Source organism: Gopherus evgoodei, chromosome 7 (genome assembly GCF_007399415.2).
Source record: "Gopherus evgoodei ecotype Sinaloan lineage chromosome 7, rGopEvg1_v1.p, whole genome shotgun sequence".
Classification (NCBI taxonomy): Eukaryota; Metazoa; Chordata; order Testudines; family Testudinidae; genus Gopherus; species Gopherus evgoodei.
Window position 1 is genome coordinate 65,876,970 of NC_044328.1, and position 22,976 is coordinate 65,899,945.

Below are 22,976 nucleotides of genomic sequence, written 5' to 3' on the forward strand. Positions count from 1 at the left end.
TTCTATTGCAGACATGTCTATATTTAGGGGCAGGGCTCAGGTTTCTTATGCCAGGATAGTGAAAGGTGACTGTCTCATCAGATACAGGCCATTGTGAAATTAAACCTTCTCTGACCCTGCTGACAAGAAGAGGTTTTAAACCACATGCTCGCTCATTCTCTGAGCATGTGACGATGAGGTCATCAATTGTCAAAATTGCAACTGTTGCTATAAACTCCTTAAATAAAAGCAGTGTCACAAAAGCAATGAAATATGAGATGAAAGCCAGTGCACAAAGTACAAGGTATTAACATCCAGGGAAACAGGCACAGCAAACACATTTCTTTGGCTGGACAGATTGACATCATCCAAACAGAGGTATCTTTGGCCTGCTCTACACTTGAAAATTAAGTTGACTTAATTAGGTCACTTGAATACATGACAAATCCACACCCAAGCGTTGTAATTAAGCCAACCTAACCCTCAGCGTAGACAGTGCCAGGTCGACCTAGCTAGTACCTCTCGGGGAGGTGGATTACCTATGCCAACAGGAAAACGCCTCCCGTCGGCACAGGTAGTATCTACTCTGAAGCACTTCCATGGCACAGCTGTCGCATTTCAAGTGGAGACAAGTCCTTTTTTCCTGATCCCTGATAATAGAGAAGCTAATGTGCTGTTAGAATGAACAAACCAAGGACAAAGCCTGACAAGCTGTAGGCTTTACAATGTCCACATCATCAAACGTCCCTGCATTTTAAAGGCTTACAATAACCACAATGGTTGTATTCTGCCTCCAAGGGACAACAAAATGGGATATTTTCTGCCCCATTGGGATCCATTGGGATCAGTTGTTCTCACTTTCTTCTGGACATAAGTTGTAACGTATTCTAACAGTATCTAGCTGAGTTGGATGAATAGCATTTGGTAAGCAGGAAATCTGATGGATTAGTGGCTTTTGAAAAATGAGTTGGTCTCAAACCTGCTTCTATAAATCTCCCATTCCCTATTTGGGCTGGATCTTGAATAGTGGTGAGTGCTGAGTGTACTCCCACTAGTTTGAATGGAGGAGAAGAGAACAATTACAGAACAGCTGTGGAAAGCAAACTACCCAATCATACCTAGAGAGGGTGTCTCCAGGGCAGGATGGTGACACAGTGCAGGATTTGCTATACTGCTCTTCCCATAGTTTGCATATTACTGAAATCAGTGGCATACTCAAGATAGTCAATTATCCATTTTTAAAGTTACCTGCTAGTAAAAAATGAACTGAATGTCATAGGGATAGCAGCAATTGCTAAGCCCTTGTTGTAAAAGGAAAGAGCAAAGAAAATCATATTCAGATGAGTGCAGACAGCCTATTCAAATGTTAGGCTACTTTCCTCAAAGAAATGCCAATTAGGATTTAATTTTCACTCTCAGCTCAAAAAGCTGTCAGCACCTCTGAAAAGTCTTCCCCTCTGTGTTGCAGACAGATAAATAGAGCAGGTAGAACAATGGGGACATTTTACAAAAGTTTGTTCACTTTTTTGTTGGAAATTTTTAAAAATCAGAGTTTTTTAAACCAGCTCTACTAGATAATACTGCACGTTTCTATACCTGCTTTCATGGAAAGGCTCTCTGCCCACATTTTACAGGCAGACTTGTGAGCCAAAGAGTTTTGCAGAAGGATGAGGGAACCACAACACAGAGAGGCGAAGGGCTGGATTGGTACCTTGCAGTTCATCATGAGAGCGGGGATCAAATGGTAATCCAGGCACAGATCAGTCCCTGCTCCCTCCTTGTTTTATGATAGAAGTAAGCTGTTCCAGCCCTTCTTCTGGCATGCATCCCTTCCCCCTTCATGATAGCTTAGCTCCACTGGCTGGTTCACTGGGGGAGAATCCACCATCACTCTGCACCCACTTGCACAGGATGGTGAGGAGGCTCTGACAATGCGGGGTCAAGCACAGGTCCTTACACCTCCTTACTCCCCTATCTACATGTGCATCTGGAGCGATGAATGACTTGCCAAAATAAGCCAATGGCACACAATAGAACCTCGGAGGACATGTCTACACTGCACCTGGGACCACAGACTTGCACTAGCAGGGCTCGTGCTAGCCTGCTAAAAATAACCATGCAGATGTTGCGGCTCAGTTTGGAACTCAGGCTCTGAAGACTTGGTGGCTGGGGGTGACATTCAGATCCCAAGCCTCAATGTCAAAGTGCCATCTACTCAGGTATTTTGAGCGCACTAGCATGAGTCTGGGAACCTGGGATGGGAGGTTTGCTCTCAGGTGCAATGTAGACACACCCTGAGTTTGTCTGTCCTCAACCATCAGACTACATTCCCTCACAAATGATGTACCATGCCTGGTCTGATCATGAAAGTCTAGATGCTCTTGTCTGCAGCAGTAGCCCGGCCAAGCTCAGGCTGGATGAACTCTATCAGCAGATACGGTGTAAAATAGTAACACCTGCTCTCTCTCTTTTATTTTCAGGCAGAGTATTAGTTCACTGTGCAATGGGGATCAGCCGATCAGCAACGCTTGTACTTGCTTTCTTAATGATCTGTGAAAACAAAACCCTTGTTGATGCAATTCAGGCTGTGTGTAAACATCGAGGGGTCTGTCCCAACTCCGGCTTCCTCAAGCAGCTTTGGGAACTAGACATGCGATTAGCAAGGGAAAAAGGAAGAGGAATAGATCCCCTCAGGCTTTAGATGGGGGGACGTCTTCTGATTATAGACCAAGATATAGAGGTTGCCTCCAGGAAGATTGTACCTCTGGCAAGATAGATGAAGCAGGACTGTGCTGTAGTTGCCTGGAGAAATCCACATGGAGTGAGCAGGGAGAGTCTGAAATTTCACCTTCTGCAGAAATACAAGCCAGACCCTCAGTTGGTGCCTGTCAATGTCGTTCCACTGGACTAATGCCAATTCATACCAGCTGACCATCTGGCCCCTTCATTGGATCCCCTCCTTCCCCAGCAAACCTTAGTGGACTTGTTGGGGTCCCTCACAACCACCCCACACTCTCAGACCCTTATAATGATCAACAGATATGTGAGGGCCCAGTGACGTGCTGGAAGCTGATACACATCTGTGAAATCATTAACACAACACAGTCAGAGCCCACAGCCACGTTCTGAATGCTGCTATTTTATATAGAAACAATCATAGCTTCCATTTCCATTGGCTTTTAATCCCAGTGTCTCAAAACACTTGGCAAATAATTGGTTCAAGCCTCACAACCCCTCAGTGAGGTAGGTAAGTAATGTTAGCCCCATTTTACATATGGGGAAATTGAGGCCTGAAGATGGCACTTGCTGGAGGAATCTCTGCACCTTGAGGTCTTTACACCATGATTTGAGGACTTCACTAACTCAGACATAGGTCAGGGATTTGTTACAGGAGTGGGTGGGTGAGATTCTGTGGCCTGCATTGTGCAGGTGGTCAGACTAGATGATCATAATGGTCCCTTCTGACCTTAAAGTCCATGAGTCTATGTTAAACCCCACTGATGCACTGCAAATCAGTAACGATGCCAGGAGAGGAATCCAGATCCCCTGGCATCTAGTGCCATGTTCTATTCAGATTCTCCATCTTTCCCTTTGAAAAAGGAACGCTAACCTTATGTCAGCAAAACCGAACAATGCACCTACCAAATCCAAAGCAGCAGCTCTGTATTCAGTTTTCTCTTTTACGTCCAATTGACCACATTCTCTCTCATGAACAACTGGAAGGAGATATTTACTTTGATGCAATTACAGCTCCATGAAGCGCATTGGCAAAGGCAAATAATATAGAATTTCCACTCGACAGCAGATTAATTTGGTGTGATGTTTTCCCTGGAGAGTTCTTAAAGGCTTGCAGTAGTGAAAGTGTCATGCAGCTTGTGTTTTTAGTACTGTGGATTCTGAGCAGGAATAGAGGGCTATATACACTTGCCCAGAACTGCTGGGTTTGTAAACTGCCACTCAGTAACGTTTTTACTGAATGCAGCACCTTTCCTGTGTATGTCTCAGAGTAATATGAAAATGAGACTTCCCTGCAGAGTTGGTGGCTAAACTTAGGTGATGTTTTCCTTTTCATATGCACTGGTAAGCCCTTGCCACCAGTGCTAATGATTTGTATCCTCAAAGGAGTCAGGTGACAGCAAGGTTGATTTTGTCTCCACTGTTAAGGTAGGACAGCTGGAAGAAGACCGATCCATTGAGGAATGGAGAAAGTGGCTGGGAGGGAAGTCACAGTTAATGATGGGGAGTAGGGGAGAAAATCAGTGTTGTATTACAACTTTTCAAGGAAAAGCTCTAGGGACAATGTGAGGGATGTTTGGTAACCTGTGTTGTACAGGAGGTCAGGCTAGAAGATCACAGTGGTCCCTTCTAGCCTGGGAATCTATGACTCTAAGGTCTGAGATTCCCAGTTTCAGCAGAGAGGCCAAGTATTTCAACAAGCATGGAAGCTGAACTACCCTTTCCCTGTTGTAGGTGGTCCCCCTCCATGTCAGGGGCAGGGCGTATTGATGGGGCAGTGTGAGGAATCTTGTGTTGTCACTGCCCGACCTGTACCTGTTTTGTGGATAGAAGCCTTCACTCTCCACAGCTGTCAACCAGACACTTTTTTCTGAGCACCGGACTCACTTTAATTTGGTCTTTAATTCGGTCTGTACGGTACAATAGGGCATTTCTGTGCAATCCTAGCAGAGCGCAGGCAATGTTAGAAAGGCATGAGTCCAAAGGCTCAATGCATTTATCCAGCCCAGAGAGGTCATAACCCCCATAAATTCCATGCCTCTCCATGATTACACAGTGGAATTAAAATAAAACAGCCAATGATCAAATGCATTATTGACATGTGCCTCGCATTATAACAGGGGAACTTGGACTGCGACCCAGTCAGTGTTGTGACAAGGAAACATGATCAGATTCCTCAGGGGGCTCAAATTCTTATCCCCAGACAGCTCTCCACCAACAGCAGCAGCAGCTCATGTTCAACAGCACACAGCAATGCAACACAAGCAGCAAACCCCACAATAGCAATGGCATGACTCCCATGACCACTCCAAGTCACTGCAGGCCCAGCAGCATTAATTGAACTAGCTAATGAGGATAATAATATGTAACTTCTTCATGGTGGTGTTGTGAGGCTAAGTTCATGTGTGCAAAGCACTTTGAGTTGCTGGGATGAAAGGTGTCACAAAAAGTCCTGCTATGGCAGGTGTCACCAGGTGTCATTATCCCATGTAGTTTTCTAGATTCTCTCTTTTAGCATGCAAGCAAATGTTGACTCACGGGCAGGCATGCTGTGCTGTTAGCAGTTCTGGTTATGTATGGAGTTTTTGCATAGAGGCAGGTTTGGGTGAGAGGGAGCTGTATGAGCAGCAGGAGACTGAATCTGGGGCTCTGTTTAGAGTCAGTTCCTGAAACAGAGCAAGCATTGGAGTTGGGCTAAGATATCTGGAAGAAGGGGTTGCCCCATATGCTGTTTGACCATCTCAAGTCAGGGCCAGTGCACATGCTGTCATAAACAGATAGTTAAGGGTTAATGTCTCTTTCACCTGTAAAGGGTTAACAGTGAACCTGCAACACCTGACCAGAGGACCAATCAGGAGACAAGATACTTTAAAATCTAGGTGGAGGGAAGTTTTTGTTTGTGTATTCTTTCTTTGTCCGTGTTCTCTCTGGATTCTGAGAGGGACCAGACATGTAAGCAGATTCCTCCAATCTTTCTGGAAAAAATCTCTTCTGTTCTAATTTTAGTAAGTACCAGGAAAAAGGCAAGTTTAGTCTTTTGATTGTTTCTGTATTTGCAAATGTGTATTTTGCTGGAAGTATTTTAAATTGTATTTTGCTGGGGGGAGGCTTTTCTCTAGTGTCTATACGCTGAAAGACCCTGTAACTTTTACCATCTAAATTACAGAGACAACTTTTACTTTTTTTTCTTTTTATTAAAAGTTTTGCTTTTTAAGACCTGTTTGATTTTTTCCCCTTGTTGAGGCTCAAGGGAATTGAGTCTGTACTTACCGGGAAATTGGTGGGAGACAGGGAGAAAGAAGGGAGGGGGGAAAGGGGGAATCCCTTTGTTTAGATTCATGGAGCTTGAATCTGTCTATCTCTCCAGGAGCCCAGGGGGGGAACGCCTGGGAGGGGGAGAGAAGGGAGGGAAAAAACCCTGATTTCTCTGTGTTGTGATTCAAGGAGTTTGAATCACGGTGACCTCCTAGTGTACCCAGGGCGGGAAAGATCTGGGAGGAAGAAAGGAGAAGGAGGTGAAATGGTTTATTCCCCTTTGTTGTAGACTCAAGGAATTTGGGTCTTGGGGTCCCCAGGGAAGGTTTTTGGGGGGACCAGAGTGCCCCAAAACACTATATTTTTGGGTGGTGGCAGCTTATCAGATCTAAGCTGGTAATTAAGCTTAGAGGAATTCATGCTGGTACCCCATTTTTTGGACTCTAAGGTTCAGATTGGGGAATTATACCATGACACATGCATAAATAAAGCAAGTTACACTCAAACTATAACCAGACTCTGCGTCACTGATTTAGCCTCCGTAGGGAAGCTGACCCGCAAGGTCTCAGAAATCTCCAGCCACTTGAGAAGTGACATCAGGGGCAACAGCACAATTTATTATTACTAGATAACATTCAAAGCATACACACAGGGTTGAGCTACCTTTCTCTTGGGAGAGGGACCCAGAGAACTAAAAGAGGCCAAACTACAGGAGCTGAAAGTGAACCAATAGCATCCTCAATGAGAAGAGAAGAGAAAGAGAAGGAAAGCTTTTCCCCTCCCACAGTGGTCAAGTTGGCTCCCAGATACTCCCCTTGAGTCATCCCATTTTGCCATAACTTCCAGGTGCTGGTGAGCAGCTAGTCCTCCTCATCCTTTCTTTGAACTTAGTTGCATCACTTCACAGTTCCCCCTTATCTTCCCCTCCTGCGGGTATTTTTATGGATATAATAGGTGCTTGCCTGCCTGTTGAACACACGCCATAGCTATGAGAGCATCTATGAAAATAAAGGCTCTGGCACAGGTGCATCTTGGAATTAATATTTTATGAAGATTAAGTAATCATAACCCTTGACCTACATGCATTACACACACTGGTGGCTTCTTCCCACCAGGCTTAGTTACCACATAGACATTACTTAAAGCGCATTTAGCATCAGGACAAAAATCAAAGAGGCATTAGGGGGTGGTTCCATATTTATTCTCACTCAATAGCTTCCAGATCCCATGTGCAGAGCTTGCTCACTGAGATGGCTTTTCAAGCTGCCAGCTCTGCAAAACCAACTTCAGAATCTGAGAAATCCAGCCATTATTTCTGCCACTGCAATTCTCACCAGTAACAAGGAGTCTGATACCGGAACTTAGCTGGCAATTTTGCTGATCATGCACCAGGAGAATAGAATCCCACTCACTCTGCCATAGTGAGTGCCTCTGCAGTGTCAGTTCTAGTAAAACGTGTCTGCAAGTGTACTAATTACTACTTGTGAGAGAAACAGGCAGCAGATACTATAGGCTGAATAAGGTGGTGGCATTTTTCTGTCCATAATGGCAAGTGCAGAGCTAGTCATAACAGATACATGTATGTTCCCTAATAAGCATTCTCTTCTTCCCACCCACATTTTACATGGCACTATATGAGCACTAAGGATTATTTCATCAATATTTATTCAGCTTAGGTGCTTATATGACCCTACTTCAGTTACTGTGGTATATAAGCCTTGCAATCTGCGATGTATTTATCTTTAAAATCCCTTTGAGAAAGGGAAGTACTATTATTCCCATTGTACGGAGGGGGAACAGCAGCACAGAGAGGCTAAGTGACTTGTCCACGGTCACACGGGTCTTGGGTGGAGCAGGGAATTGAGCACCAGTCTTCCCAGTCCTACAGCAGCTCCCCAACCACTGGACCATCTTTTCTCCCCTTCTGAAGATATATTAACAACCTCTCTGGCTCTCCCTCCCAGACATGTGTTAATGATAGTAATTATAGAGAATGTTGCAGCAGACATGTCTGTGCTGCATTATTCCCTCTTTGTTTTTGCACTTGGGGTTTTATTTGTAAAGGAAAAGAGACTATAAATCTGTCCTGTGAAGAGCTAAGGGAGGCAAGGCTACTGACTCCAAATAAGTAACATGAAAGGAGCAAGGACAGTGGCTTTTGCACGAGAGGTGATTTCCCAAAGAACAATTAACGGTATTGCACAGATGTACACCATCTGGGGAGATGAATATGTGAATGAGACAGCCATGACAGCTATGTATATTGGTCTCTTCATACCCCGGGGCACTAATTTATACCATCTTTCCAGAACTACAGATGCAAACCTTGCAGACATATCTCCATTGCTACAATGATAAATATGCACCCCTACACCTTTCAAGATCTAGGGGTCGTACACATGCCTATCACAGCATGTGGTGTATCAGCCAGTGCATCAAATGCCCCAACAAACAACTATGAGAAGCCAGGCAATCACTACGCTCTCAAAAGAACTCACACAGAAAAAAGATAAAAGATCTATCCATATCTGACCTGTCAGTTCTCATCCTCAAAGGAAACCTGCACAACACCTTCAAAAAGGCAAGCCTGGGAATTAAATTCATAACTCTGCTGGACACTTAAAAAAAGGACTTAATGGAAACATGGATTCTCTGGCTCATTTACAACAAATTTATAACACACCGTACACACTGCCTATTAATTCTTAATTGCCCACTTGATTTTAAGTGATTTCCTACAACATGTGTGAGCCCCCTATGCTTAACGTGTCTCACCTTGTAATTAACTTGGACACCCCGGTAACCTTCTCCAGATGGGAGGAAGAGGTCTTTGAAGATCAAAAGCTTGTGCCTTCTACCAACAGAAGTTCATCCAATAAAAGGTATTATCTGACCTCCCTTGTCTCTCTCACAGCCTCAGACCAACCCAGCTACAGGAGCAGGGCAAACATCCATCTCTCTAGGATAGTTTCAGTGTAGTTATGGGAAGAACCACCCCTCTATCAAGTTTTTCTTTGTACATGGGGTGGATGATTTCGCTGTTCCTCTTGTGCTAACAGCCTGGGCCCTTGCACCAGAACATGTCATACTACTAGAACATTAAACATGACCAAGGTCTGTAATGCCTCAGCATGGGAAGGACCCACAGATCACTTCCAGTATAACTCTTTGGCATGCAACTTGCAATAAAAAGATACATTTGCTCTTTGAATCTAGTATCCTAAAAACATAACACCCATGAGCAATGATGGACTAAGATCCATTTAACAAATAGAACTCCCACCTCCGCATCTGTATTGAACATACTGCTCTTGTTTAACAAAGGGAGCCCTGCTATCAGAGCGCTATCCATATGGAGTCAGGGTAACTTTTCTTCTGTTTGACAGATCTAACAGCCTGTATCCAGATCTGAGTTGCATTCCCTTTGTGCTCCCACCTGCCCTTCCAGGATTTTAAAGCTGACAAAAGCTTGTATGCCCACTGTTAATTTGCCCCGGTTGCTGCTTTTCATTCCATGTGTACCAGAGATAGCTCTGCTTTTGAGGAATGCCTAGTTGCTCCATGCTTTAGTATGAAGAGCTTATGTGCAGAATACTTTCATGCTTTGCAAGATCACTTGAGATTTGTTCACAGTTAGGAATGTACATACATCTATTGGAATCGTGTCAAGCTGGAGTCTTGCAATACGTCTATACTACCCACCGGATCGGCGGGTAGTGTTCAATGTATCAGGGATCAATTTATTGCATCTCATTTGGATGCAATAAAATCGATCCCCGAATCGATGCCCGTACTCCACCTTGGCAGGAGGAGTAAGCAAAGTCGACAGGGCAGCCGCGGCAGTCAACTCACCGCCATGAGGACGGCCAGGTACGTCAAACTAAGATACTTCGACTTCAGCTACATGAATATCATAGCTGAAGTTGCATATCTTAGTTCAAATCCCACCGCTAGTGTAGCCCTGGCCCTGGTCCCAATAGGCTTTGGACTGTAAAACTTCCTTCTAACTTCTCCAGTTTCACTGCACCTTATAGACCAGATCCTCAGCTGGTGTAAATGAGTGTAGCTCCACTGAATTTGCTATTTGCAATGCACAAGTTTTATTAGTTCTACAGAACCCAGAAACAATTATGCATTTTCTTGAGAACCACCTACTGACACTGTCTCTTTTAATTAACTATTTTTAATTTTACACACAAACACACACACCCCTCTACTTTTTAGAGCTCTCCTGTAAAAATGCTAATTTATACTCACTGTGGATCTGGTCGGACATCTCCTTTCGCTTGTGGCACCACAACACTTTTCTGCTACCATCAGTACCTAGAACAGTCACATTCCTTCGGTTTGCCAAGCAGTCTCATTCTCTTCCTTTCCCCCTACAAATCTCACTTCTTTTAGAAGATGGCTCTTGGCAGAAGGGACTAGTGGCTTTAACAGACACAGGCCTGCTTCAACAAAGTTTCCACGTTACCCAAGTCTGCAGCTATACTTAGGTATTGACTGCTGGGCTCATATCTGAGTCCATACTACCCCTACCAAATCCTTGCCTGCATTTCCAGGCTCTGCCTCAGTTTTCAGGCACTAGGAAGATTTGGTTTCAGGCAGGGAAGACAGAACCATTAGAAAGAGAATAAAAACCATTGATTAAATATTTATAATCAAATTGGCATATAAAGATGACAAATTAAATGCATTCAGAGATTTCAAATCTGTTCTCAGAGAAATTACTCAGGAGATGAAACACCTCTCTCCAATGCAAGCCCCCAAGGAAAACTATAAATATTCCCATAATAATAAAAATTGAAAATTTGCAAAGCAAAAATCCAAGCAAGATTCAATTCATATTTCTCCACAGCTGATTTAAAAGACATTTCCTAACTAGTGCCCAAAGTAACCTGCCTCTGTCAGAGAAGTGCCAGTCTCCAGTGGACAAAATCTGCCACACATTACCCACCTTTGACAGGTCCTGATCCTGTAAGGTGCTTAGCATTCTCCATACCCACTGAAACCAAGGGATCTTCAGGTCACTCAGGAAGCACTTAGCACCACAGAGAATCAGCCCTGGGTTGGGAGCACACAAGTGCTAAGACTCCACAGAGACAGAATCCTGATTCCTGCTGGGGTTCTTAGCTATTCATGCTGCATCGTATGTAAATCAGTACTTTGGTGGATAAAAGCTAGAGCTGAGTTAACACATATTCGGATTCAACACAAGTGTTTACTCAAATAAAAAGCTGAACTTGCTTCAGCTGTGTTTGCTCTCTTTTGGCACTTGTTCCCCATTAATATTTGAGCAAATGAGCTTGATTCCAGGACTGCTCACTGATGCAGCCAGTTTTAAGTAAACATTAGCAGGCAGTATTCTTTTAACTCATACATAGGAGTATTCGCACTGGAAAACTAATTAGAAGAGCTATACCTATCTAGTCAGAGAACAGAGGCAGTACCATGAGACCTACATGTCCAGTCCAATGAAAGCTAACCAAAATACATCTCCAATGTGTTGATATCGAATATCTTCAACAAGCCACTAGTGAACAGTCTACAGAACAAAATTATTGACCAAATCCTTTTCTACGAATATTTCCTGGATAGCAGTCATGTTTACCATAAACCATTAGAGAAAGAGAAGGCTTGGAATATTTAAATGAAAAATGTCAAAGTCAACAATTTTTCATAAAGTTGTTAAAAAAAACAGCAATTTTTTGACAAAAATCACCTTTCTTTAAAAAAAAATCCCCACCAGTTCTAGCTACAAATTATTTGTTCAGCTCTAGTGTCAACTGACTGTTACTAGAATTATTCTGACACACTGTTCAAGAGAACATCTGTTTCCACTCTGACTCCTTTAACTTTCGGATGTGAATAACAAAAGCTTATTGTCATGCCATGTTTTCCATCTCCAGTTGGCAAGTTATTGTTATGCTGGATGTTCTGTTTGTCAGTTTATATTTTCCTTTTGTATCTATTTTTAGGTGCTCATTAGCATTCTGTGGGCCCTCTCCTATAAATCTTAAACCTTTATAGCACATCTTGACAATTCATCTCATGAAGCCAACTGCCAAGGAAAGGAAACCCAAACCACTTCCCCCCACTTAACTGAATAAGATTCATACTCATGTCTTTTAAACTTCAAACTCAACATTTTCCCAGCTGCTCTTTAGACACCACAGCCCTTTTGCGCTACCGATATTTTATTCTCCATTCATAACTCTTAATTTCCCCCCAGAGGTTTCCAGATGCTTTTTAGTCTGCTACACTCATGGAAATTTGGATTTTAAGTTCACTTTTCTCCCGCTGCACCCAACCTTCAGGAAAAAATTACCGAGGTGGCTGAATGGCCATTACTCCCTCACAACAGTTACCTAGTGAAGTCCAATGGCCACAGATTGTTCTTAATGCAATGTTTAGCCTTCCAGAGTGACTAGCCAACACCACAGACTAGTTACATTATTTTTAAACATTTCTTGCTTTTACTTTTCACTATTTACGCTGTTTGTTGACTTCTATTTCCATCAGCTTGGAGAAGGATGGAAAAAAAGTTTCAACTGAACAATTTCAACAGCTATTGGCTGTGCATTGTTGGGGCACCAGCACTGCTGACCTCACAATACAGGGACAATTCCAAAAGGCTTTGCTTTGTAAATGAGCTCTGAACTGCTCCAGGATCATCTTGACCGGATGATCTGATGGTAATGCTGTGGCTCTTTGGCAACTCATCTAAAGCTACCTGTCTGTATTGGCAGTCATACATCTGGATCCCCTGTTCATAATGATGATGATCGGGATTGTGGTGCTCAGCGGTGCTTCCTCCATCCCGCCCGACAGCAATTTGAGAAAGTGCTGGTCTGCTAAAAATTAGAAGAATTATAGAATACCACGAAAGGAATTATGGTATGGTGGCATCCAGGGTTCCAGGTGGTATCCCACAATCCACCACAAGAAAAACCAAGCAAGTGGCAGAATATGGTGTATCTGGCCAGAACACAGAATGGTTATTTTCAAAAAACACAGAGCTGCCTAGTCACAGTGTCTCACAAAAGACTTAGATTAAGCCAGCATAAACAACACAGTGTGGATACACTGTTTCAGTGTAATTAAACTGGTAAAGTTATAGTGGGAAAACCTATATTGGAAAAACATTACCATCTAGACAAGCCTCAAGGCAGATGGGCAGAATCCATTGCTATGCCTTTGTATTAACACTTCATTTTAACTGAAAATGAGCGTGAACCACAAAATTCAGATCCTAATCCAGATTTCAAACACCCTGGACACTGGGGTTCTTTAGACCCGGGGATTTTGATTCAGTCTACTCTGGTAACAGCAGCAAATTGAAAACGTTGATCTGGAATCAAATTTGGAATCAGATAAGCACACAGAATGCACCACTTAGTTTTGTGAGCAAGAACTGCAATATTGTCAGCTCCGAGTGTTCAGAAATCATGGGAAAGCTCCTCCTCACCCCAAATCATGAGTATGGTTTATAAGTCATGATATTTGGGTGCTTTTTATTTGCCTTTAAGCTTCACTGTTTAATGCTTTCCTCCACAAGAGAAACTGACTTATTTTACAAAAATGAAAGCTGAGGGTCTCATACAGGAAATAGTGATTTAAGAAACACACCAATCTGAGATGCAATAAAATTGGGAGAGTTGGAACATTGCCGACTGGCATGGCATGCAGATGTACTGGTGCTAACACAAATAGGAAGTACAGGCGGTTGAATATACTTGGCTATGCCCTAAAATTAGAAGCTCTCAGGAAGGAATATGTCTATACCAACATTATTTACTTCTGTAGTACTGAGACATATATAATTAAGGCTACGATTTTGTCACGGAGGTTGCGGAAGTCACAGATTCTGTGACTTCCAAAAACCTCTGTGGCAGTTGGAAGCTGCAGGGTCCTGCCACCTCCCGTGGTGGCAGGGAGCTGTGGAACCCCCAAAGCTCTAAGCCACCATGGGCAGCAGGGTACCCCGCAGCTCCTGTACCCCATGGAGGACTGGGGGACCCCAACAGCTCATTGCTGGCACAGGTGGCATGCGGACCCGAGCAGCTCCCTGCCCCATGGGCAGCAGGGGAATCCCTGCAGCTCCAAGCTATGGGGGAGGGGGACCCTGGTTCTCAGAGCCCCCATGAGTGGTGGGGGCCCCCAGAGTTCCCAGCCATCCCCGCAGCTGCCCAGCACCTTCCCCTTTTGTCAAGTGTATTTTTAGTATTTTCTGTGAATTGTTCTTTATTGCCCGTGACCTGTCAACGACTTTTACTAAAAATATCTGTGACAAAATCTTAGCCTTATTTATAGTCTATTCTTTAATTAGCTACCTTGAGTCTTGCAAGCTTTCACGATGGGACAGCCTTTGATAGAATATCAGTAAAGTTGAGGTTGCTAGTTATATCCAAGATGACTCCCAGCATAAAGTGGAAATATGTCCATCCCCCATGTCACAGCAAATAAATTGATGGAACAGATTTTTGTGTCAATTTACAAACAGAGCCATATCTAATCAAGTTTTTGACATCTGGAAAGATCATATACTAAGATTTATACAAGGCATTAGGCTTTACTAGGGAGATTTTGATACATTAGCTTATAAGATCTTGTGCAAATTGCCTGGTTTTGAAGCCATCTTCTCAGAAACATACACACACTTATAAATGAATCTTCAGTTGTAAAATTGGGAGAAAATGACATTTCACTTGGAACTATGTTTTGATTGTAACAAATGGATTCCTTTGAAACATATAGTGCTTAGCTTTATGCACTGAACTACTGACTGTTTTTATAAATGTCATTAATGTTTTTATTGCATCAAAAAATCAAATCCAGAGAAATAAAAAAAAAAGTGTTAACACTGTAGAATACAAGAGACAAACGGCAAGCCACTTACTTCACAGGATCTGACCTTCCAGAAGTTGGAAGGGCATGTGATCTGGTGCTCCAATTCACTTTCACCTCTGTTACCTTTTTTTATTTGAAACATATTTAAACCATACTACTTTACTGGTATTTCTCAGCTCTGACATTAGCACTGTTGTATGATTTGGTGGGTTAGACCTGAAGTTCTCAAACTGATTGGTGGCTCACCAGCTATCTCCCAGCTTTAAAAAGAGAAGACTTTGAGGGCCAACAAGAGATTAAATGAAGAGCAGAAAGAGTCATCAATGCAAGCAACTTGTTTTTTCAAAAACCACTCACAACCTCAAAGTCAGCTAAAAACATATACATATTTATTTTAGGGAAGTTCTATATGATGAATTATGGCAGTGGTCATGTTTGTGAGGAGAGTAGTCCCTGAGACAGCCTGCACTGTGACGTGATCCACACTATTAAAAAGTGTGAAACTCCTCTTGTAGACCATTATTCCAGAACTCAGCAGTGTCTTCATAAAAGTTTCTCACTGTTACACACAGGGCCAGCACTTCCATTAGGCGACCTTAGGCAGTTGCCTAGGGCGCCAGGATTCAGGGGCAGCATTTTGTGCACTCCCCATGGAAGCTTCCGGTTCCGTTCCCGTCGCGCCGCTGAAGAAGGACCTTCTGCCGACATGCCACAGAAAACAGCGGCAGGCAATTGAGCAGCTCAATGACTGCCGCTGTCGCCTGCGGCATTTTGGCGGAGGGTCCTTTTTCGGCGGCGCGATGGGAGTGTAACTGGAAGCTCCTGCGCTCCCCGTGGGGCGCGCACAAAATGCTGCCCCCAGAATTCTGCCTAGGATGCCAGAAAGTCTGGCGCCGCTCCTGGTTACACAAGCCATGGTGGACTTTTGCCAAAGTCGTTATTGTCGAGCAGTGACCAGGTGGAGGCATTAAGATTCTGAGCCCCAAGTTGGAGGGCCATTTATGGTCACTATAGATTACCACTGCAAGATCAGTAAAAGATTAGTATCAACACTGGAATCTCTCTGAAAAAATGCATTACGATTTTTTGTGTTTATTAGCTGTAAGTCAGCTTTGCATATGATGCTCTAGACTCATTATGTGGTGTCCCCTTTACAATCTTATTCCTAAATATACAGTCAAAAAAGAGACAGGTTTACTGTCCCCAAACATGACAACTGTTGTAGCCTTTAAAATGTGGAGTATTCCGTGGCCCCTTGTCAGTCCATAAAGGATGTATTCTATAACCAGTTCTTCTGGAAGAATTCATGAAACAATTGTTAATTATTCATCTAGCTCATATTTTAAATAGTATCCATTATTACTAGGTTGTCTCGAGTCCCCCAAGAAGAAGGCTCAACCTCTACGATGAAACCACTCTCCAAAGAATCTAAATAGGAGAGAATATACATCACATTCTTCTTCGAGTGATTGTTCATGGGCATTCCAAGCAGGTGTGTGCGCACCGCGTGCACGCCAGCCAGAAGATTTTCCCTTAGCAGCGTCCGTAGGGTCAGCCCTGGCGCCCCCATGGCACCTTATATAGGGGTCTGCTGACCCTCCACCCCCTCAGCTCCTTCTTACCACTGGTGACGGCTAGCTGGAACTTTGCTAGTTCTTACAGCAAGCCTAGCAGTGTCTTGTGTAAGTGTATATAGTTGTTTCCTCTCTCATAGTTTAGAGTTAGTGTTTAGTTGTAGATAGTTAATAGTTGTTGGGGGATTCCCCCCTCCAACATACTTATTGCCCTGCTGGGGCATGCCCAGGTCCCCAGGGTTTAAACTCCCTTCGGCATAAACTTCCCACAGTCCCGTGCAATGATCCACACTCGTCTTGCTTGAGATGCCTCGGGAAGAGCCACCAAAGAGACCGGTGCAGTATCTGCAGGGGATTCCGTCCCAGAACTCTTAAGGACAGAGAGCAGAGACTCAGAGTGCTCCTAATGGAGGTGGCTTTACGGCCACACTCAGACCCTGAGCCTGCTGATCCGGCGCCAAGCGCCTCATCCTCGGTGCGCAGTGCTCCAGCACCGTGCACAACACAGGAGGCCCAGTCTAAGACCTCTAAGTCCCGGCACTGGAAAGAATCAGGATATAGAAAATCTGCCTCCATGAGGCACCGATCATCTCCGGTGCTCATGAAAAAGAAGAAGCCAGTGAGGGACCTATCACCGCACCAGGACCTTAAAAGGCTGGCGGCGTCCACAACTGCAGTGGGACAAGCCGAGCCACAACTGCATCCTCCCAAGGTCCCCTTGACTCCCGCCCCAGTGGCGGTGCATTTTAGTCCAGACCGGTCTAGATCCCGGGACCTCAGTGAGGATGCGTGTCTCCCATTGATGCCAGAGGCATTCGAGGCAGCTTCTGACTTATTAAGCTTCCCACTAATGGCCTCCCCACACCAGTGAAAAGACCTGCCAGACACGGCCCGACCCCCAATCCAATCAAGGGGCAAGCCGGCCATGTCGTCACCCCAATCCCCGTCCTGTGCTGCTTCAGTGGCACCAGCAGAGAGAGAGCACTCCCCAGCCTCGCAACACCACTCCCCAGCAACAGTGGGTACTGCTCTCCTTCGGTCCTCCTATTCGGAGACCTCGGACTCAGAGACGGAATCCTACCACTCCAGTAGATCGAGCAACAGTAACAGTGGCAACCGCCCACCCAGTGGCCGTTCTGGACTCCTTGGGCCTACCATCAGTCCCTGGGACAGGCGCATGGCCCATGGTCCAGGTCTGCATTAGTCTCCTCAACATTGGTGGCTCCGGAACAAATGCCTCCACCACTGGCATGACAGGAGTGTGCCACAATAGAACCAGCACCGCCTAGTCAGACACCGGCACTGACGAGGACCATGTTTCTGATGCCGCAGGCACCACCCAGCATGCCTCGTCATCAACCCCAGTACTGTCCGCGGTGCCACATCCTACATCCGCACCAGCCATGCAACCAGAGTACCGTGTGCCGCAGAACCCTGCAGTGGCTGAGGGTACAGAGGAAGGTCCTTTGAAGGTGATCTCCTTCTCTTCCTCACTGGATGAGTTGGTTGCGGGAACTTCAGCAGCACCAGCCCTAAAGGACAACCAGGTGCTTCAGCAGCTACTTAAGCGTGCTGCTAAGAGCCTGGCGATCCAATCAGAGGAGATCGAGGTATTTGTAGATCTGGTAGTGGACATCCTGGCCCCTCGGGCCCATCTAGGGTTGCCCTACCGTTGATCAAAACAATAGCTGATACGTCCCACACCTTGTGGCAGACGCCAGTTTCGTTGGCCCCTATCGCCAAAAAGACAGAGAGGCGCTACTTTGTACCCTCCAAGGGCCATGAGCACCTATATACCTACCCTCCCCCAGACTCTCTGGTTGTAGATGTGGCCAACCAAAGGGAGTGTCAAGGGTTCTAAGGGTCTACACCGAAGAACAGGGAGGCCAAGAAGTCGGACCTCTTTGGTAGAACGGTGTACTCAACGGGGGGTCTGCAACTATGTACAGCCTACCAACAGGCTATAATGGGCCATAACACATGCTCAGCCTTGTCCAAGTTCGCTAACTCCTTCCCCAGGAATCGCAAACAGAATTTTCCGCTCTGGTAGAGGAAGGGAAGCTAATTTCCTGGGCATCCCTCCAAGCGGCCCTGAATGCGGCAGAGGCAGCCTCCCACACTCTGGCAACAGTTCTGGTCATGCGGCGGGGAGCCTGGCTTCAGCTCTCAGGCCTTCCACATGACGTCCAACAAACCATCCAGGACCTCCCCTTTGAGGGGCCCATGCTCTTCTCTGAGAAGACAGACAAGAGGCTCCATAGCCTAAAGGACTCAAGGGCTACCTTATACTCGCTAGGCCTGCACACCCCAGCCACCCAACAGAGGCAATTCAGACTGCAGCTGGCTCCGTGGCCATACCAGATCCAGAACCGCCCGGAGCCCTCACGTAGGTGAAGCAGAAACGGCAGAAGGAGGCAACAACAGCCCTCCAGCCAGTCATCCAGCCAGCCGCGGCCTCCCTCGGGGCCTAGACCCCAAATTTGAGGGTGAGGTTGAGGACAACCTACCAGTCAGGACTCTGGACCCTACCAACCCTACCTTTTCATCACGTCTGTCCCGCTTCTGTCGTGCCTGGTCCCAAATCACATCAGACAGTTGGGTGCTCCACATGGTAGAGAGGGGATATTCTATCCAGTTCTCCTCCCTCCTGCCCCACAAGCCCTCCTCCCTGTCCTTCTTCAAGGACCCCTCTCACGAGCAATTTCTAATTCAGGAAGTGCAGTCCCTCCTCATAGTAGGGGCAGTAGAGGAAGTTCCTCAGGAACTATGGGGCCGGGGGTTTTACTCCTGGTATATCCTAATACCAAAAGCGAAAGGGGGCCTCAAACCCATTCTGGACTTGCAGCATCTGAACAAGTTTGTAAAGAAGCTCAAGTTCCATATGGTCTCCCGGTCCTCCATCATTCCCTCCATGGATCCAGCAGACTGGTACACCGCCCTCAACTTGAAGGATGTGTACTTCCATATTGCAATAATCCCTCAGCACAGACATTATCTCAGGTTCATAGCGGGCAACACCCATCTCTAGTTTGCAATCCTGCCTTTTGGCCTGTCAATGGCCCCAAGGGTCTTCACAAAGTGCATGGCTGTTGTAGCAGCTTTCCTGAGCAAGCACGGAATTCAGGTGTTTCCCTACTTGGATGATTGGCTCATCAAGGGCCGCTCTAAGGCACAGGGGGAGGCTCAGGCGGTCTTTATCAGACAGACCTTCCTCAAGCTCAGTCTCCTGTTGAAGGAGACCAAGTCTACCCTGTCTCCTGTCCAACGGATAGAGTTCATAGTGGCAGTTCTGGATTCACAGGCCAGAGCATACCTACTGGAGACAAGGTTTTGGTCCATGTCCGACATCATCCTAGGTCTCAGCCCTTTCCCGACCACCACAGTGAGGAACTGCCTCAAGCTGCTGGGGCATATGGCTGCATGCACCTATGTGGTGAGCCATCCCAGGCTTAGGCTGCACCCTCTTTAGTCCTGGTTAGTGACTCTGTACCGACCAACCAGGGATGCGCTGGACTCGGTGGTGACACTTCCCCAAGTGGTGCTGGATTCCTTCCAGTGGTGGCTCGACCCATAGGTGGTCTGTGCGGGAGTACCCTTTGCCAGCCCTCAGCCATCCCTTTCCTTGGTGACAGATCTGGGGTGGAGGGTGCATCTCGGGAATCACAGGACCCAAGGCCTTTGGTCCCCAGAGGACCTCTCCCTACACATCAACGTCATGGAGCTATGGGCTGTTCGCCTTGCCTGCCTCACTTTCAAAGCTCATTTGGTGAGCAGGTTCATTCCAGTCCTCATTGACAATACCTCGGCGATGTTCTATATCAACAAACGGGGGTGCACGCTCCTCTCCCCTGTGCCGGGAAACCCTCGTGTTATGGGATTTTTGCGTACAGAATGCAATTCACCTAATGGCATCCTACCTCCTGGGGGTGCAGAACGGCCTGGCAGATGCCCTCAGCTGCTTGTTCCATGGTCACGAGTGGTCCCTTCACCAAAATGTGGCACTCTCAATTTCCGTCTCTGGAGTTATCCCCAGATAGACCTATTTGCCTCGAGGGACAACAGGAAGTGTCAACAGTTCTGCTCCCTCATGGGCAGGGGCGGCTCTAGGTATTTTGCTGCCCCAAGCACGGCAGGCAAGCTGTCTTGGGGCATGCGTGCGAGAGGTCCTCCAGTTCGGCAGCTTCAGCATACCTGCCGCCGAATTGCCACTGAAACCGCAGGACCGATGGACCTCCTGCAGGCAAGCCACCAAAGGCAGCTTGCCTGCTGCCCTCACAGCGACTGGCAGGGTGCTACCCATGGCTTGCTACCCAGGCACATGCTTGGCATGCTGGTACCTGGAGCTGCCCCTGCTCATGGGGCACAGTCCATGGTCTCTAACGGATGCCTTCCTCCTCTCATGGGAAGGCGGCCTGCTTTACACCTTCCCTCTGATCCCCATAGTCCACAGGGTACTCCTCAAGATATGCAGGGATCACGCTCATGTCATACTGATAGCGCCGGTGTGGCCACGCCAGTATTAGTACATGTCACTGCTGCACATCTCCATACAGGTGCCCCTCAAGTTGCCCCCACGCCTGGACCTGATCACACAGGATCGGGGCCACCTCCGCCACCCAAACCTGGAGTCACTTCACCTCACAGCCTGGATGCTCCATGGCTAAACCCGGTGGAAATGCAATGCTCACAGCAGGTCGGACAAGCCCTCCTCGGTAGCAGAAAACCCTCCACCAGGGCCACATACATGGCCAAGTGGAAACATTTTTCCATCTGGGCTGAACAGCAGGGACAGGCTCCCTTGCTCACCCCAATCCCTCTCACCCTTGATTACCTACTCCAGTTGAGACAGTAGGGACTTTCCCTCTCTTTGGTTCGAAACCACTTGGCAGCTATCTCCATGTTCCACCCAGGAGCTGTAGGTTGTTCAGTCTTCACAAACCCATTGGTTTGTCGCTTCCTCAAGGGCCTGGATAGGCTGTTCCCGCATACCTGACAACCAGTCCCAGCTTAGGGACCTTAATTTGGTCCTCTCTGCTCTCACAGGACCCCCTTGCAAGCCACCGGCTACGTGATCTTTGCTATCTCTCCCCTATAAGGTTGCATTCCTCATGGTTATCACCTCAGCCAGGAGGGTATCGGAGCTCAGAGCACTGATGTACGAGCATCCATACACTGTTTTCCACAAAGACAAAGTCCAATTCAGGCCACACCTGGCGTTCCTTCCTAAGGTGGTCTCCCAGTTCCACCTGGGTCAGGATATTTTTCTCCGTGTTCTACCCTAAGCCACACTCCTCCAACGCTTTCATCCATGAATGCTACAATCAGGACAAGGTGCCTGCCCCGCCAATCACAGCCCACTCAAGAGCACAGGCCTCCTCCGCGGGTTCCTGGCTCAGGTCCCAACACAGGAGATATGCAGGGCAGCCACATGGTCCTCAATCCACACATTCATGTTGCACTATGCCATCACGAACCAGGCCAGAAACGAAGCAGCCTTCAGCAGGGCGGTGCTCCAATCTGCAGTGAACTCCGACCCCACCACCTAAACTCAGGCTTGTGAGTCACCTGCTTGGAATGCACATGAACAATCACTCAAAGAAGAAAAAACAGTTACTCACCTTTTTGTAACTGTTGTTCTTTGAGATGTGTTGTTCACATTCATTCCAACACCCACCCTTCTGCCCTGCTGTCAGAGAGCCAGCAAGAAGGAACTGAGGGGGTGGAAAGTCAGTGGGCCCCTACATAGGGCGCCATGAAGGCGCTACTCCAGGGGGCCCCAGGGCCGACCCTATGGACGCCGCTAAGGGAAAATCTTCCGGCTGGCGTGCATGTGGTGCACACGCACCTGCTTGGAATGGACATGAACAACACATCTCGAAGAACAACAATTACATAAAGGTGAGTAACCGTTTTTTCTTGAGGTTAGAGGTAGATAAGGAACAGGCCTTAAATTCATCCAGAGTTGTCTGGAGTGGAGCTTCAGTAAATATTTTTAACTCCCCTGGAGTTTTTATAGCATGTTGGGCAGAGGATAAGGGGTGGGCCTCCGGTAAATACACTATAAGAATTTAAACTGGATGTCTTTTGAAAAGATGTCCTTTGGCTCAACCAAACAATACTGGGTTTGAAACAGGAATGACTGGGCAACATTCTCTGGCCTGTGTTATACAAGACATCAGTCTAGATCGGTTGGTTCCCAACCTTTCCAGACTGCTGTCCCCATTTCAGGAGTCTGATTTGCCTTGCATACCCCAAGTTTCACCTCACTTAAAAACTACTTGCTTACAAAATCAGACTTAAAAATACAAAGTGTCACAGAGCACTAGTATTGAAATAGTGCTATACTTTTTACCATATAATTATAAAATAAACCAACTGGAATATAGATATTGTACTTACATTTCAGTGTGCAGTATATAGAACAATCTAAACAAGTCATTGCATGAAATTTTAGTTTGTACTGAATTCAGTAGTGCTTTTTCTGTAGCCTGTTGTAAAATTAGGCAAATATCTGGGTGAGTTGATGTACCCCTGGAAGACCTCTGCATACCCCCAGTGGTACGCCTACCCTGGTTGACAATC

At 46.2% G+C, this 22,976-nt stretch overlaps 1 protein-coding gene across 3 annotated transcripts in view; it reads left to right on the plus strand.

Annotated features, from left to right (window-relative positions):
- The window catches only part of LOC115655500 (dual specificity protein phosphatase 13-like), a 39,468-nt gene extending 36,101 nt beyond the window's left edge, over positions 1-3,367 (plus strand). For all 3 annotated transcript variants that reach the window (XM_030571007.1, XM_030571009.1, XM_030571008.1), the window contains exon 4: positions 2,460-3,367. In XM_030571007.1, the coding sequence (XP_030426867.1) occupies positions 2,460-2,680 (221 nt within the window). In that variant the 3' untranslated portion in view covers positions 2,681-3,367. The remainder of the gene's footprint in view (positions 1-2,459) is intronic.
- The last annotated feature ends 19,609 nt before the right edge of the window (positions 3,368-22,976 follow it).